Raw genomic sequence first — 16,441 nt, forward strand, 5'->3', positions numbered from 1 at the left:
AGGTGAGCTCTCAAGGACAGCTAGCCTGTGGGATGAAAGATGCAGGATCGGATTTCCTCTGCTGCTTTGTGCCTGGCTTGGTGCTATTGGTGCTGAGACTGTTGCGATGTGTCCCAGGGACAGCGGCACTTTGCAAATACTTCTCTGCTCTTGGAATTTAAAAGGAGCGGTCTGCAGTCAAGCATGGCCAGCCAGTAGCACATTGTCTGTCCTCTTCAGGTTCCTTAGCCAGTGCAGGAAATGATCACTGAGCTGGCAACCATGAAAGCACAGAGACATGGCAACAACTCCTTATGCTGTGGAGTTTTTCAAGATTAATTTCTTAATGTAACAAATAACGGAGTTTTATTTTATATTCATTTTATTTCAGCATCCCTCCTCAACTTGTGTTCATCCTTTCCCATTCCCAAATAGTGTGAAATATGTGATATTTTGTCTTTTTCTTTGCTATCTTATTTTGTTCTCCCCTTTAGAATTGCTTGGCTTTCATCATAGTCTCCTTCTGCCTTTTGTCTGCCCCCTCTGTGTGTGTTCATGTGTCTGTATGAGTATGTGTGTGTATATGTGTGTGTGTGTGTCTATGTGTGTCTCTGTGTGTATGTATGTGTGTATGAGTGTGTGTATACATGTGTGTATGTATGTGTGTGCATGTGTGTGTCTTTGTGTGTCTGTCTGTATATGTGTATATGTGTGTGTGCATGTGTGTGTTTGTGTGTATATGTGTGCATGTGTGTATATGTGTGTATATGTGTGTGTCTATATGTATATGTATGTATATGTCTATGTGTTTTTCTGTATATGTGTGTGTATATGTGTGTGTGTATATGTGTGTAGGCATATGTGTGTAGGTATGTGTGTATGAGTGCTTTCATTGTGCTGATAGTTTTTTGTCAGCTTGACACAATCTAGTCACCTGGAGAAGGAATATCAGCTGAGAATTTGCCTCTATCAAATTGGCCTGTAGGCATTTCTATGGAGACATTTTTGGATTAATAATTGATGGAAGAGGATCCAGTCCACAGTGGGCAGTGTCACCCTTGGACAGGGAGGACTTTTTGGAACACAAGCTGGATAAACCATGGGAACAGGCCAGTAAGCAGGGTTCTTCCATGGCCTCTGCTTCAGTTTGTGCTCCAGGTTCTGGTTTTGATTTTTCGCAAAGATGGATGGTGATGTGGAAATGTAAGCCAGGTAACCCTTTCCCTCTCAAGTTGACTTTGGTCAATGATTTATCACAGCAGCAGAAAGCAAATCATCACCTTCACCAGCCAGACACAAACGTATAGATTCAGTGGAAGAGAGGTAGAGTGTGATATATGTCTTTTAGAGGCTGGCTTATTTTGCTTATCACAATAATCTTTAATTCCATACATTTTTGTAAGTTTGAATCTGGTTGTGGTTATATAAAATAAAAATAATATAAATGTAAAATTGTTCCCTAGGTCCTTACTGCCAGGAAGATGGTTTACAAAACACTCAGGGTTTATGAGGGGTCATATGGGGATAATGACAGTCACTTCTATTCCTTAGAGTCCGGCTCAATCCAGAGGGCATAAGCTACAACTGTGTACTGGATATCAAGTGTGTATGTCTTAGTGGAAGTCTGGGCTAAATTCTTACAGATCACAAGGTTCAAATTCAAAGCAAAGATTATTTGACAAAATAGTTCTCAGTGAAGTGGATTTGTCTTTCATGATGCAAAGACATCACTGATGCCATCAAAATGCACAATGTCAAGACGAGGGCTGAGAATTGGGAATCAGAGACAGCTTTTCACCTGTTGTTCAAGAGTCAGTGGGGTGAGCTAGAAGAATGTACAACAGTTCATCTCATTGAAAATGTCACAATGAAAGCACGTACAAAAAAAAAAAAAAAAGAATAAAACACCATCAGGCTAAACTATAAAATCTCAACCTGTTAATTTCCTAAATACACCTGAGAGATTAGGGTACACCCCAGTGACCACTAGGGAGACAAGTGAACTGAGTCATTAGTTTAAGCTTGTCTTTCATCCCTTAGAGAGCATAATATAAACCTTGCGAGTGTTAGGATCCTTTGGTTAGGAACTATGTCTCCATATGCTATGGTAGATGAACAGACTGTAGACAGGTAAGTTCTGAAAAGCAAGATGTTAGCCAAGCATCCCTTATGAGAGTGCTTAGCTCCAGAAGGGTTTCATATTTTTGATCATTTTTCAGATTATGGAATATTTGCATATGTGTTATAGAATATTCTGGGAATGAAACCCAAGTTTAAGCCATCATTTTTTCTGTATACATCTCCTAATATCTGGGAGGTAACTTCTATAATGATTTCGTGCATGGGCTTCATGCCCAGGACTTCTGTACTTGTATTATTGTGTCAACAATTGACAGTCCTAATTTTTAGTACATTTGGGGATTCACTTGTTCAGGTTAGGGATGTTCAACCTGAATCACACCCTTCTCTTTATGGCTAATATTGTATTAGCCTTTTTGGCTGTTCTGGAGTCTGTATCTTAGAGCAGACAGGCCATTCTGTATCTACCATATGAATTGCTTTGCTCATTGCTGTGATAGAAGCAACTAAGGAAGGCTTTGTTATGCTCACAGTTTGAGGGTCCAGTCAATGATGACGAGGAAGTTGCAGCATTGCCTGAGTGCTGCCGCTACTGCTCCTACTGTCAGGATGCACCAAAAGATAAATGTCCTTCACTGCCTAGCTTTTTTCCTCCTTATATTAAGTCTGGACCCTTAAGCCAATGGAAAGGTGCCTTCCACAGTTTGGGTGGGACTTCCTGCCAAAATCAGACCAATCAAGAAAAACCTGTTATCAACCATACCCAGAAGTTTGTCTCCTAGGTCATTTTAGACCACAGTAGCTCAAAGGTAATGATTACAGGGTCACCTTGCTCTACTGTTCCGTCCCCATTTTGAACTCATGGGTCACATTATCTCACTTCTTAGTCACTTAACTTTGTTCAATGTGATTGACCATGGGCAATTGTTCATATACCATGAACATCACAGTCCTAATCCTAAATTTTGTAGCTCATATGACATCAATTAGGGAAATATTCCTGGAGGCTCTGTCTCCAGGGCAAAGTCTCAGTGTCTTGTGTGGTTGGTGCATCTTTACCATCTTTGTCTCAACCTAAAAGTTATGTGATCTGTATTTGCTGTAAGAGTCAATGAGCAATATGTAAACATGAACTGACTGCATTTGTATGCATATGATAGTGTGTGTGTGTGTGTGTGTGTGTGTGTGTGTGTGAAACAGTGGAGAGAGGAAACTGTGGAGGGCAATGTACTCAATTGTAGAAGCTTGCAATTATTTGTAGTGTGGGCTGACAGGTTGTAAACACGGATGAGCATTTCTCCTAAGTTCAGGTAGGAGATGATGTCACGGTCAAAATCTGCCTTTGCAGAGCAGCAGGCTGGAATCTGAAGGATTGATTTCTGTGTTGGTGTTACAGAGAACATTCCCTGGAGAAAGCTCAGCCTGTTCCATGAAGGTTTTCACCTAATTGGTCCACCATATTTTGATGAGCCATTTCATTTTCTTAGAGTTTAAACGTTAGCCTCTCATCAAAGTGAACTGTTAAGTATCCAAGTTAAAAATAGCTTCACAGAAACCAGTCTGGCTAAGGAACTGCATACCAGAGTCAAGCTGACACTTAAAATGAACCGTCACAGGTTGCATGCAATCATCCCATTGCAATGACACCTCATAAGGTGCTGAAATCTGTACATTTGACATACTTAATGTCAGACCTTGGCACCTATTTTCATTTCCTTGGTTTTTGGTCATTATCTAAGTTATTAGATGCACATTGGTTGCCATAATTATTTGTTTCGTGGCTTTCTTTTCCACTAGCCCTTAGGTGACCTTAGGATCTGGCATCATACTTGATTCACAGGTGATGCTCAATGTCTATTTAGTGACATGAAATATATCTTTATGAAAGTAAAGATTAATGAAAGCTCACATACTCTGTCCCCTCAGCACACCCACTGCATGTCAGAGAGTTACTAAGCACAGAACAAGTCAAACAACTAAAAAGAAAGAATCCTCTGCTGAGTGTGTCCTGCAAAGCTAGCAGGATACTTGGTTACCATGTTACTCTCACAAAATTCCTTCTTCATGGGTAAGGGTATTGAGTTGTTGAATTTTGTGTAAGAAGCTGCTCCCCAAATGTGCAGAGCTACAAAGAGGCAGTGCTGGGGTTTAGATATAGAAATTCCTCTTACCAAGCCTGTGCCATGCTGTGTGCCTTCTGAAGATAAAGAACCTATAGTAATCTCAATGGGGTACTAAGTACATTGGCATGGAATTCCTCATCTCTGTGTCGAATAGAGCTCACTGTTAACTTTCACATAAGATTTTTTATGAGCTATATATAAGCTTTATACATTTTGTTACTGTCCCACTAAGAGTTATAAAGCATCAGGCAATACTTGTCTGAAGGCATGCTTCCCTAACATGCAATCTACAAAGTAGACTGTCTCCCTCAGCTGTGGTCTGTGCTAGCTCATGGCAAAGAAAGAAAATTTGTAGGTCATCTGATACTTGATCAAGCCATCTGGAGTGTGTAAGGGGCAGGAGCTGCTAACTCCATAGGTTTTTCTATGTCATTCTCTCAAACATTTCAGCAACTCTGGCTATCTCAGAATCCCAAGTCCCCTGTCATAGTTTACACTGGATGCTTTTCTAGCCCTGGTCTGCAGAGTCACAGGTATAGACAGAAAGGGAATGTCTAGAAATAGCATGGAGAGTGAGAATCCAGAAGAGTCTTCTAGAATAAGTCATTTCAGAATTGCCCCACTCATGGACAGGGGATTGATAAGTAATCGAATCAGAAGGGTCAAATTAAAAACATCACAATAAAATTTCCACATAGTTCGTCCTTAGAAGAAGAACGCTGTGATTGACACACTGACTATGTGTGTGACTTTCTAGTTTTGTAACAAGAAGAATGACGTCAATCTAGGTGACATTTTAATCTCTCTTTAAGATTTTTAATGTCCCAAATCTATCTGAACATTTAACTAGCACGCACTACCTATGGGTTTTCCTTTGTAATGCTTATAGGTATGCAGTACATTATAGTCACTTTGGCCACACTGTGGTTACCTTAGTCCAAACTTAAATGTGACTATATCTATATGTATGTATGTATACATGAATATATATGTATATACATGTATACATATATATACATATATATATATAAGCAATGGCATATATATATATATATATATATATATATATATATCTTACACTTTTTATACTTTCTAGTTTTTTTCTAAGATTTGAAGATGGAAGTGTATTTTCTGTTTTAGTGTGTATCAAGCTAGCTGGATTAAGTATGCTGTAGAGAATCCTGTTTTCAGATGGCCTAGACCTAAAGTGTGAGTACTATTTACACCAATGGGGACATTTCTGTGCAAGCAAGGTGGGTGCAATAAAGTGCCTCTGTGAGTGCAGAGATCAGGTTTTGTCTCAGAGACCTGAAATGGTGAAAGTGAACCAAGGTCCCTTTGCCTCTCCTACCTGCAGTCACATCCCAAGCTGGATTAGCACCAGATCCAGTGCAAAGCAAGATGCTCAAGACAGCCTACAACATTTAACACATGGACAAAACCCATATGACTGTCTCAGGTTATGCTTAGGTAAGAGGGAAGACAGCAAACAATGCTTTGTCACTTTCAAGGATCATAGGAAGAACAATGGTGGTTTAATGTTTAAACTGTAAGACTTCTGTTTTCACAGTATATTATGTAAAAAATAAGTTATTGGATTGTGGATAATAAAACCCTCTTAGTCCATATAAGAAGGAAATGAAGTCTTAGTTTCCTATACCTAATCAATGCCAAACAATGAAGGTAAATGAAGTTCCACATATTTTTGTGGTCAACAGGTGGAAAGTCAAAAGAGGAGACACTGGATCAGGAATCACTCAGGTGTTCCAGTGAGAACCTGGATACTGGCAAAGACAGTGAGGAAGCTGATCCTGTGTACGCTGAGGAGTCTGAGAGGCAAGCTCAGAGAGGCACCATTCTGCTTGCAGGTTCTCCATCAGGACAGGTGAGCAATGAAACCGTTTCTAAAGCATTTGATGATCTGCTATTAAAATGGCAAGGTCAACTCTCAGCCCTACATAATGTCCACTGGCCTTGCTTCCCAGCACACTTTACCAGAATGTGAGTCTCTGAGACTTGGTCCCTATCTTTCCACACATATTTGACCAGGCAGAAGTTACAACAGTCACCAGTGCTGCCCTGGCCTTTGCCAAATTTAGTTATACTTCATCTGGTTTGAGTTTGTCTTGAAGTGGTCGCTTCTAGCAGAGCTGGAAATAACTGTAACAGAAGCTTACCTGGGGTAAACTTATTTGGATGCAGCAACAACAACAACAACAACAAAAAACTACTTGGAAAAGTTTGTACAACACAGCATTAAGACTTGAATGTCCTAGGATCTGTGAGGTTGCCATGCTGGGATTTAAGTTGAACATTCTAATTTCTGTAACTTCAGAGACACCTGCTCTGCTTTCCATGTCTATCCTTTTATAGATGAATAATGGTATTTCATGGCAGGCTTTTGTCCATGAAGGAGAAGAGAATGTTGCTTCTATTTAGTCTCTTTATCAATCTCAAACAAAGGCACAAGAGTCCCATATGTGTCGCATGCACGCGTGTGTGTGTAAAACATATAATGATTCAAACATTTCATCAGGTGAGACAGATTTTTCTCAATAATGTCTTTTTATAATAATAGTGAATGAGTTGAAATATCATTGACTTTAAAAGTCAAAGGCATATCTTAGTTGGAGTGGGCAGGTGGCATTCTCTAATCAGGAGTGTGGCAATTCCATAATGGTGTCTAATTTATTCCTTTGTGCCACTTAGAGCTGAACATGCTGGGTCCATTAAGGATATGTCTATTTTGAGCCTTCTCATGTCAGTGACCTGAATTAACAAGTACATCCAGAGCCTCCTAAGAGTCTAGTAGTGGGTTGAATTGTGTCCTCTAAGAGTATATTCAAATCCTGCCCTCCAGTACCTGCACGTGTGATCTAATGCAAAGCAGACATACAGGATTTAAGGTAGGTTCTTAACCCAATGACTAAGGGAAAGAGAAAGGATTTGAGACATAAACACACACACAGGGGAAGCTCTGGAGTGATATGCTTATCAGCAAAGGAAGGTGTGGTGGTTTGAATAGGAATAACCCCCAAAGACTGGTGTTTGAATGCCTCATCCAAAAAGAGTGGTATTATTAGAGAGTGTGGCCTTGTTGGACGAAGTACATCACTAGTAGGTGGGCTTTGAGGTCTCAGAAGCTCAAGCGCAGACTCAGTGGCTCACGTTTACAAGAAGAACTGCTACCTGTAGATCCAGATGTAGAACTCTCCGTTCCTTCTCCAGTAACCATGTCTGCCTGTGATGGTAATGGACTAAGTCTCTGAATCTCTAAGCTGGTCCCAATTAAATGTTTTTCTTTATGAGGTTGCCATGGTCATGGTATTTTTCCTCTGTAATAGAAATCAAACTAAGACAGAAAGCTATGAATGGCCATCAATTACCAGAAGTTACAAGATGTGGGGAAATTTTTCTCCAGTAGTCTTAAGAAGGAAGCTATTACAATCCCTCGATTTTAAATCTCTTGCTGCCTTAACTGTGAGACAATAAATTCCTGTCATTTAAAACCAAAGAGTTTGTGATGATTTGTGAGTACACAGGTGTGCCCATCTTGTTATGTGTGCGTGGTGTGTGCACCTATAAACTTGGAGGCTTGAAGTCTATCCTTTATGTCTTTCTTCAATTACTCTTTACTTTTAATTTTTGAAACAAGGTCGCTCACTGAACCCAAAGTTCATCAATTTGTCTAGCCAACGAAATTCAAGGGATTTGTCTGTTACAGACATGCATAACCTCATGTAGATTTTTACATAGATTCTAGAGATTTGGACACAGGTCTCTGAGATTGCGTGGCAGACACATTACTGACTCAGCCAAGAAAGTCTTGAAAAGAAGCAATAAGATAGCCCATGTTCTAAGCTGACAGATTCCATGAAGGAAACTGCCTCTTCAGTGATTTATAACAGTGGCACATGTCTTTATAAATTAGGATATAAAGTAGTTGTTCTCAACCTGTGGGTATACAATTCCTTTAGGGGTTAAATGACTTTTTCATAGTGGTCACATCTGCTCTCTATCTATCTATCTATCTATATATATATATATATATATATATATATATATATAGAGAGAGAGAGAGAGAGAGAGAGAGAGAGGAGATTCATAACAGGAGCAAAGTTAACAGTCATGAAATAGAAACAAAATAATTTTATGGTTGGGGATCACCACAACATGAGAAACTGTATTAAGGGGTTTCAGCATTAGGAAAGTTGAGAACCACTGGTAAAGGAGCAGTGAGGTGAAAGGGGACATAAAAATTTCCATTGTGTATGACACTTGTTTAACATGGTGTTTTTGGAGATGCACATTGTGTTAGGTCAAAAGCTCACATTTCAGCTTTATTTTTGTAGCATGTAGTACCAATTCATGTGAGTCAAAGTACTTCTGGCTCTCAAGATGGCAAGCTTGGTCCTTTAAGATGTCATTTATGTGTATAAACTGGGAGAGGTAAACTGAGGATCACAGTGCCCATGTGCAAGCTTGTTGCAAGACTTTTATACTAAGTGCCAACATATGGCAGGGCTTGTAGGAACAAAACTGAAGCTTGAGTGGTTTCCACCTGTCTATAGTGAGAAGACATAAACACATTCATGAGGAACAGAATGTGTCATAAATATGGCTCTTTCCTGAACCCTCTACTAATATATCCTATGATCCTTTCCTAATCTATGGGCCTTAAGGTTTGCATGAAAGAGTTAGGTGTGTTGGCACATACTGAAATCCCAGCACTTGGAAAGTAGAGGGAAAGAGGGTCACAGGTTGTATAGTGTGTCTGAGGCTACCCTTGGCCACAGGAGATGCCTATCTCAAAAACAACATAATTTCCGTGTAAGTTGGTCTAAGGTGATTGATTAAATAACTGTGGAGGAAATAACGTTGTTATAAAATCTTAGCCGGAGTCGTGTTGGCAAAAGATGCCGACTTTGCAGTCAGAACTCTTGTAGAGACATAGCCAGGCCACTTATAGGGTGTTGGCTTGTGGGTGAGTCACTTGATTTTGCTGGTCTCAGTAATTTCATCTGGAACTTGAGGACTTGATAGTTTATATATGAGGAATGTCAATTTTAAAGAATCTCACAAAGCAGGTTCTGATTAAATGGCAGGGGACAGTACAGAGAATCGTTTCTGGGGCCTGCTCTGAGCCCAATTTATGCACTGTTCTCAGGTTCATTGCATCAAGAGCCCTGTGGATGTGGAAGGATGTATTACATAAAGGAAGAAATCTGCAATTGGGTTACATCTTTAGTTCTAATGGTCCATGTGGTCATTGTGGGTAGGGGTGTTAGATGTTCAAGTGTCTGGAATTGACATCTGCCATTTTACACCTTTGTTGAAGGCAGGAAGTAGTCGTACCTTTTTAGGCATTTGATGGAGCTCGGGAGTAGAATGAGTCCCAGCTGAGGTGGGGACTGTGTGGGCTCCTTCTCTTGCATCTCTACCTGTAACTGCTGACTCCTATTATGGCTAGTGTGATTTATTCTTATTTCTCATCACAGAAGGCTGTAGTGGGAGGTGTGAAGCGACTATGAAAAAAAAAGGGATGGGATTCTTTACTAAGGTGACTAGGGATGGAGAGGCTGGGTATTGTCTGATACAAAAATTCCTACTTCAAAGCCCATTAGAGCTATAGAACCAGGCCATTGAGCATCATGGAGAAGCAAGTTGAAAGATGCATTGCATATCCTGAAAAACATTTATCTAATCAAGCACTGCTCTGTAGAATCCCTAAAACATTTCCAGTCAGAGTAGAGTGTAGAGGGGGAAGAGTTTTCCTTCTCACTTTGAAGAATCATCCTGTGTGTGTGTGTATACATGTGTGTGCGTGCTTGTATGTATGCATGTGTGTGTCGTATATGTATATGTCTTTTGTGTATGAGTATGGGGTATATATGTATGTGTGGTATATATGTGGTGTATGAATGTGTGTAGTATATGTGGTATGTAGGTATGTGGTGTATGTGTGTGGTGTGTGTGGTATATGTGTGTTTTGTATATATTCTGTAGCCCTGTACTCTGAGGTAATGTCTATCTTTGTTGCTGACATGTGTTTCTTGTATACAGCAGAATGATGAATTCTGTTTACACATCCATTCTATTAGCCTATGTCTTTTTTCTGGGGACTTGAGAATTGAGTCCAGTGGTGATACTGAGATATAGTAATAAGCAAAGATAATTAATTCCTGTTATTTTGACATTGGTGGAGGTAGTGTGTGTTTCTTTGTGTTTGTATGCATGTGTATTTAAATCTATAGATTTTAATTGATTGAAATTATTTATTTCTTGTGTTTTCTTAAGTGTAGCTAGACTCATTGGATTCAAGTTTTCCTTCTAGTATCCTCTGTAGGACTACATTATTGGAAAGATATTGTTTAAATTTGGGTTTGTCATGAATATGTTGGTTACTCCATCTATGATGATTGAAAGTTTTGCTGAATATAGTAGTCTGGGCTGACATCTGTGGTCTCTTAGGGTCTGCAAGACATCTGCCTAGGCTCTTCTAGCTTTCAGTGTCTCTGTTAAGAAGCCAGGTATAGTTCTGATAGGTCTGCCTTTATATGTTGCTTGGCCTTTTTTCCTTGCAGCTTTTAATATTCTTTCTTTGTCCTGTACACTTAGTGTTTTGATTATTATGTGACAAGATGATTTTCTTTTCTGGTCCAATCAGCTTGGTGTTCTATAAGCTTCTTACATTTGTAAGCATCTCATCGATGTTAGAGAAATTTTCTTCAATGATTTTGTTGAAGATGTTTTCTGGGACTTTTAGCTGCAAGTCTTCTCCTTTGTCTATTCCTATTACTCTTAGATTTAGCCATTTCATAGTGTCTGAAATTTCCTAGACATCTTGTGTCTTAAACTTTTCAGACTTTGCATTTTCTTTGACTGCTGTACTAATTTCTTCTATCGTATCTTCTATGCCTGAGATACTGTCTTCCATCTCTTATATTCTGTTGGTGATGTTTATGTTTGTGGTTCCTGTTCTCTTTCCTTGGTTTTCTATCTCCATGATTGCCTCAGCTTGTGTTTTCTTTTTTGTTTCTACTTATATTTTGAGGCTTTGGACAGTTTTATTGATATCCTTCACCTGCTTGATTGTATTTTCCTGTATTTCTTTATATGTATTTGTTTCTTCTTTTAATGCTTCTACCTGTTTGAATGTATTTTCTTATATTTCTTTAAGGGATTTACTCATTTCCTTTTTAAAGGTCTCTATCATCTTTATAGGATTGGATTTAAGATCATCTTCTTGTGCTTCAGATATCCAGGGCTTCCTGTAGCAGGATAGTTGGGCTCTTGTGGTGCCATATTTCCCTGGCTCTTGTTGATTTTGTTCTTAAACTGCCTTTTAGGCATCTGACTTTCCCTGGTGTTATCTGAATGATCCTGCTGACAGAAGGAATTCTTGGGAATGGAGGGTGAGTTGTGGGTCAGAAAATGAAGGTTAGGAGACCTGACCCGGCTGGTTATGTCTCTGGCGGATCTCACTAGCAAGGGATTGGTGAGGAAATATTCCAAACTGGTACTTCTTGGGGCCCCTATGGGCTTCTCTCCCGGCTATGCTCCAGATAATCCAGACTGGGAGAGGATTAGTGGGGTGGCTTTCCAAGTTGGGTATTCTTAGCACCTCACAGGTTTTCACAGAGAAATAGATGTTTAATATTTTTGTATTAATTTTCTCCAATCGAGTTGAGGTGTCATTATGTAGAGGGTTATGATGTGGTCTGATACTTCGTGTGTATTATTTAAACTAGCATAAAATTAAACCTTTTAATAAAGCAATGGTGTACATTAATCCACTGACACAATTCTAAGCAATGTGTGTAATTCAGCCACAGGGCCATCTGAATGGGGAGTCTTCTAGTCTCCATCTTGCAGACCAGCAATCAAAGACAGAGACAGGTTGAGTAACTTGAGAATGGTTTTAGAGCTAATACGTTGTTGAGCTAAGATGTAAACCTAGATAATTTTACCCACCCCAATACATTGCTAATATTATATTCTATAAGCTAATAATAGCATATAGCATTTTAATCACAACTTCATAGAAAACCTCTTCTTTCTTTCATCTAGCACTTTATATTTCAAAGGAAGTGATATGCAAGGCTAAAGGAGTGTTATTGCCACCCTTTAAATTGTTCTGCAGTGGAATATAGACGAAGACAGTCTATGAGACAAATGATCACAGCAGTTTAGATTATATTTGATGATACATACCTGGGTTCTCCAGAGAAATAGAACAGGTCATACAGGCACGTGCACATATATGCCTACACACAAGAAACATAAACACACATGAAGACCTACAGTGAGAACTGGCTCACAAAGTCATGGACACAGAGGTATCTGCAGGTTGCATTGCATCGGCTGATGTTGTCAATCCCAAATCTCATTCAAAGGCTTGAAAGCCAGGGGTGATGGGGAGGGGCAGTGGTATACATTGATGTTCAAAGTGCAAACAGGAGTTCTCATGGCTGATAGCACTATGAATGTCTTAGCTTTAATAGAGAGTGAAATTGGTCTCTCTTTCCTTATGTTGTGCTTTCGCCCTCAGTAGATTAGACGGTATCAGCCTACCCTCATGAGCTCAGAGACTTCCTGCTTGGCTCCAATTTCGATGTGAAGCTTTTCTGCAAATACCATCACAGATCTTTCTAGACAATTCTTCCTCCTTCCTTGGGCATCCCATAACCCAGTTACCCCGCCAAGTAAAACTTATTACTGCAGACCAAGGAAAACAAAACTTAAGACATGCCTATAAAAGGTCAAAGATCCAGTGGCATTTCTAGCAGCTAAGCTATAAAAGAAATGGTCAAGAAAAAAAATTATTATTTTTGAAACTTTAAAAAATCATATTATTTTGAATTGACCACAGTTGTGTACATTTTTGAGAGGAATGTGATGTTTTTCCATATGTGTGTACTGTATGTATGATTAAATCAAATTAATTATCTTGATTTTCTCCTGCTTACTTACATCTTCTTTATGATGATGCGTTTGGAATTTATTCTTAGGATAGCCAACGACCTATTATTAATTATAGTTGCTTTGCTGCACAGTATATTGTGTTACTCTAGCCCCCGGCCTCTCAGGACCGTCCTTGAGAGTAGAAGGTAAGAAGGCATAAGATCCACAGCACAGACTCTGGGAGCCAGGTGAGAAGTGGAAGCAAACTTATTTACTGTAATAGTGGGGAGCGTCTTTCCATCCTCTGCCCCTTGGTCTGGTTTCCTTCACTTACTCTAACCTTCTTCATGTTGTCACAAGCAGATCTTCCCATTCTTAGATTGGGTGGCTGTTTACTTGTGTATATTGTGGCACACTCTCTTCATCCATTTGACTACTCATGGACATGTTGACTATTTTCATGTTTTAGTTATTGGGAATGGGGCTACAGGACATTGGGTCATATAGAAGTTTCATTATTTCAGCTCCTTCCCTGCCCCTCCCTCCTTTCCCCATCTCTCCTCCCTCCCTCCCTCCCTCTCCTAGTACATCCTCATCTATGGTGTAGCTGCAGTTTTTCAACATTTGTTGCCTTTCATCCTTATAAATGGAAGCCTCCCAGAAGGGCAACAGCTTGTTGATTTAGTGATACTGAGTGTTTCCTGTACACACACACACACACACACACACACACACACACACACACACAGAGAGAGTCTTTCTTTGATAAATGTCTTTTGAGATTCCCTTACTTATTTTTAGACTGGATCACTTGCTTTTACAGTCTTAAGGTATTAAGTGAATTTGGACATTTTGAATATTAACCCTTTGTCAAGTGTGTGGTTTACAAATGATTTCTTTAATTCTGTAAGTTGCGTCTTCCATTCATTGTTTCTTTTTTTTTTTTTTTTTATGCAGAGGATTTTAAGCTGCATGAAATCTTCATCAACTTTGCCTTTGGTGTTTATACTTTTAAAGTCACATGGAGGAAAATCAGTGCTGAGACTAGTAAAACAGATTTTCCTTAAGATGCTTTCTTCTGGAATTAATTTTTTATTAATTAGTTTATTGATTTACTTTACATCAGCTTCTCCTCCCTCCTCTCTTCCCAGTCCTTCTCTTTCACCTCCTGCCCCATCCAGCTCTCCTCTCTTTCTTCTCAGAAAAGAAGGCCTCCCAGGAACATCAACCAGCCTTGGCATGTTGAGTTGCAGTAAGACTAGGTTCATCTCCTATTGAGGTTAAGATCAACAACACAAGTGACAGCTCATGCTGGCGAATATGTGGAGCAAGGGGACACTTCTCTACTGCTGGAGGAAGAGCTACTTTGTATATCAATTTAGTGGTTTCTCAAAAAGTTGGTAGTATATCTACCTCAAGACCCAGCCACACCACTCCTGGCTACCAAAAGATGCTCCACCATAGCACAAAGACACATTTATAGCAGCTTTATTTGTAATAGCCAGAAACTTGAAACAACTTAGATGTCCCTCAACCAAAGAATGGATTTTTAAAATGTGGTATATTTACAGCATGGACTACTCAGCTATTAAAACAAAGACATCATGAAATGTGCAGGCAAATGGTTGGAACTAGAACAGATCATCCTTAGTGAGGTAACAAAGACCCAGAAAGACAATGGTATATACTCACCTATAAGTAGATATTAGCCATAAAGCACAGGATAACCATGCTACAATCCATACACCCAAAGAAGCTAAGTAACAAGAGGGACCCAGGGGTCACTTGAATCTCCTGGAATTTTTACTTTCATTTCTTTCATTAAGTATTGATTCATTTGGGATTGATTTTCAGATATGGTATCAGGTAATGATAGAATTTCGTGCTTTTGAATATGGTTATCCCATTTCCCAAGACCACTGACTTAAGAGATATCCTCACCCTCTGCGTTGCCTGGTACTTTTGCCATACTATGGGTTACAAATGCATGGTTACTTCTTGGATTCATAGCTCATTCCCCTGGCCAATGCATTAGTTTTATTAGATTGTGTCAGGAGTATGATCCTTCTATCCTGGGACTTGAAACCAGAAACCATGGTGACTAAATTGGTTCTTTGTGCTCAAAGTTAGTTTGGTCATTTATACACAAGCGTTAGAATTTTCCATTTCTGTGGAAAACAGCAATGGAATTTTGTTTGAGATCACATGAATCTATGGACTTCTTTGAGAAGTATTGATGATTTCACAATGATAGTTATTCCAGTGCATTGGCATGGTCTAACTTTGATTATTTTTTTTTTAATTCTTAGCACTTTAGAGTGTTTAGAATGCAGAACTTTTTAAAAAAAAAGTTTACCCTCAACTATTTCTATGCCATTATAAATGATGCTATTTTTTCCTAATTTGTTTATTAGGCTGTCTTTTGTTAGCATGTAGAAATACCACTGGTTTTCATATATTGCTTCTGTATTGGGAAATTTCATTAAAATAAGCTATAATTTCTACAAGTTTTGGCCAGCTTTTATTATTTTCTATGTAGGAGAAAGTCTTCATCAAATAGAAATACTCTTTCCACTAGTCCATATTTCTCTGTATCTGGCTAGGATTGCCAGTTGAAATTCTAAGTAGAGTCACAAGAATTCTAAGAGTCACAAGAACTTATTACTTATTATCTTGTCCTTAATGTTAACTAGGAGGTTGTCATATATGACCTTTATGGTATTTAAAATGTGGAGAGCTTTTTGTCGTGAAACAGTTTAGGCTTCTTAAGGATGACTTTTGGGAGTATCTATTGAGATGGTTATAAAATTGTATTCTATATTTTTTTACAAACAGAATAGTAAACATTGCTTTGTCTATGTTGACACATGCTTGCATCACAGGAATCAGTCTTAATTGATCACGGTAAAAGACTCTTTTCATATGTTCTTCAGTTGCATTTGTGATATTGTATTGAGGAAATTTGTATTGATATTATTTTATAATTTTCTTTCCTTATAATTTCTTTGGCTTTGTTACCAGAGAGCACCTCCTAAAGTGAAATTGAAATTTTCCCCTCCTTTTTCAGAATTTTTGAAGGAGTTTGAGTAGTGGGCAGAGTTATATCATAGTCTTGCCAGACCCAACATTTTCTGTGGGACGACAGGAATGAGGCCCTTTGTAGAGGCCCTGGGAAGATGGGGAACCTTAAAAATTGTCTCCAACCTTTGTTTTCCCACTGTAGAAACCGTGACTCTGAGGCAATTCTCTGCCAAACTGGGGAGGACAGCATCAAGAGCACAGCCCTCTATCTGTCCAATCATATATGTTCTCATACTTCGTGCTATGTGGGTGACTCAATCTCGCCACCGATTTTA

The 16,441-nt window shown here is 39.0% G+C and overlaps 1 protein-coding gene across 1 annotated transcript in view; it reads left to right on the top strand.

The window, feature by feature from the left end:
* LOC117714091 (uncharacterized) overlaps window positions 1–16,441 on the top strand; it is a 280,965-nt gene that overhangs the window by 38,780 nt on the left and 225,744 nt on the right. Inside the window, exon 8 of the mRNA XM_076939837.1 lies at window positions 5,900–6,066. Within this exon, the coding sequence (XP_076795952.1) occupies window positions 5,900–6,066 (167 nt within the window). The remainder of the gene's footprint in view (window positions 1–5,899; window positions 6,067–16,441) is intronic.

This window comes from Arvicanthis niloticus, chromosome 8, assembly GCF_011762505.2.
Source record: "Arvicanthis niloticus isolate mArvNil1 chromosome 8, mArvNil1.pat.X, whole genome shotgun sequence".
Lineage (NCBI taxonomy): Eukaryota > Metazoa > Chordata > Mammalia > Rodentia > Muridae > Arvicanthis > Arvicanthis niloticus.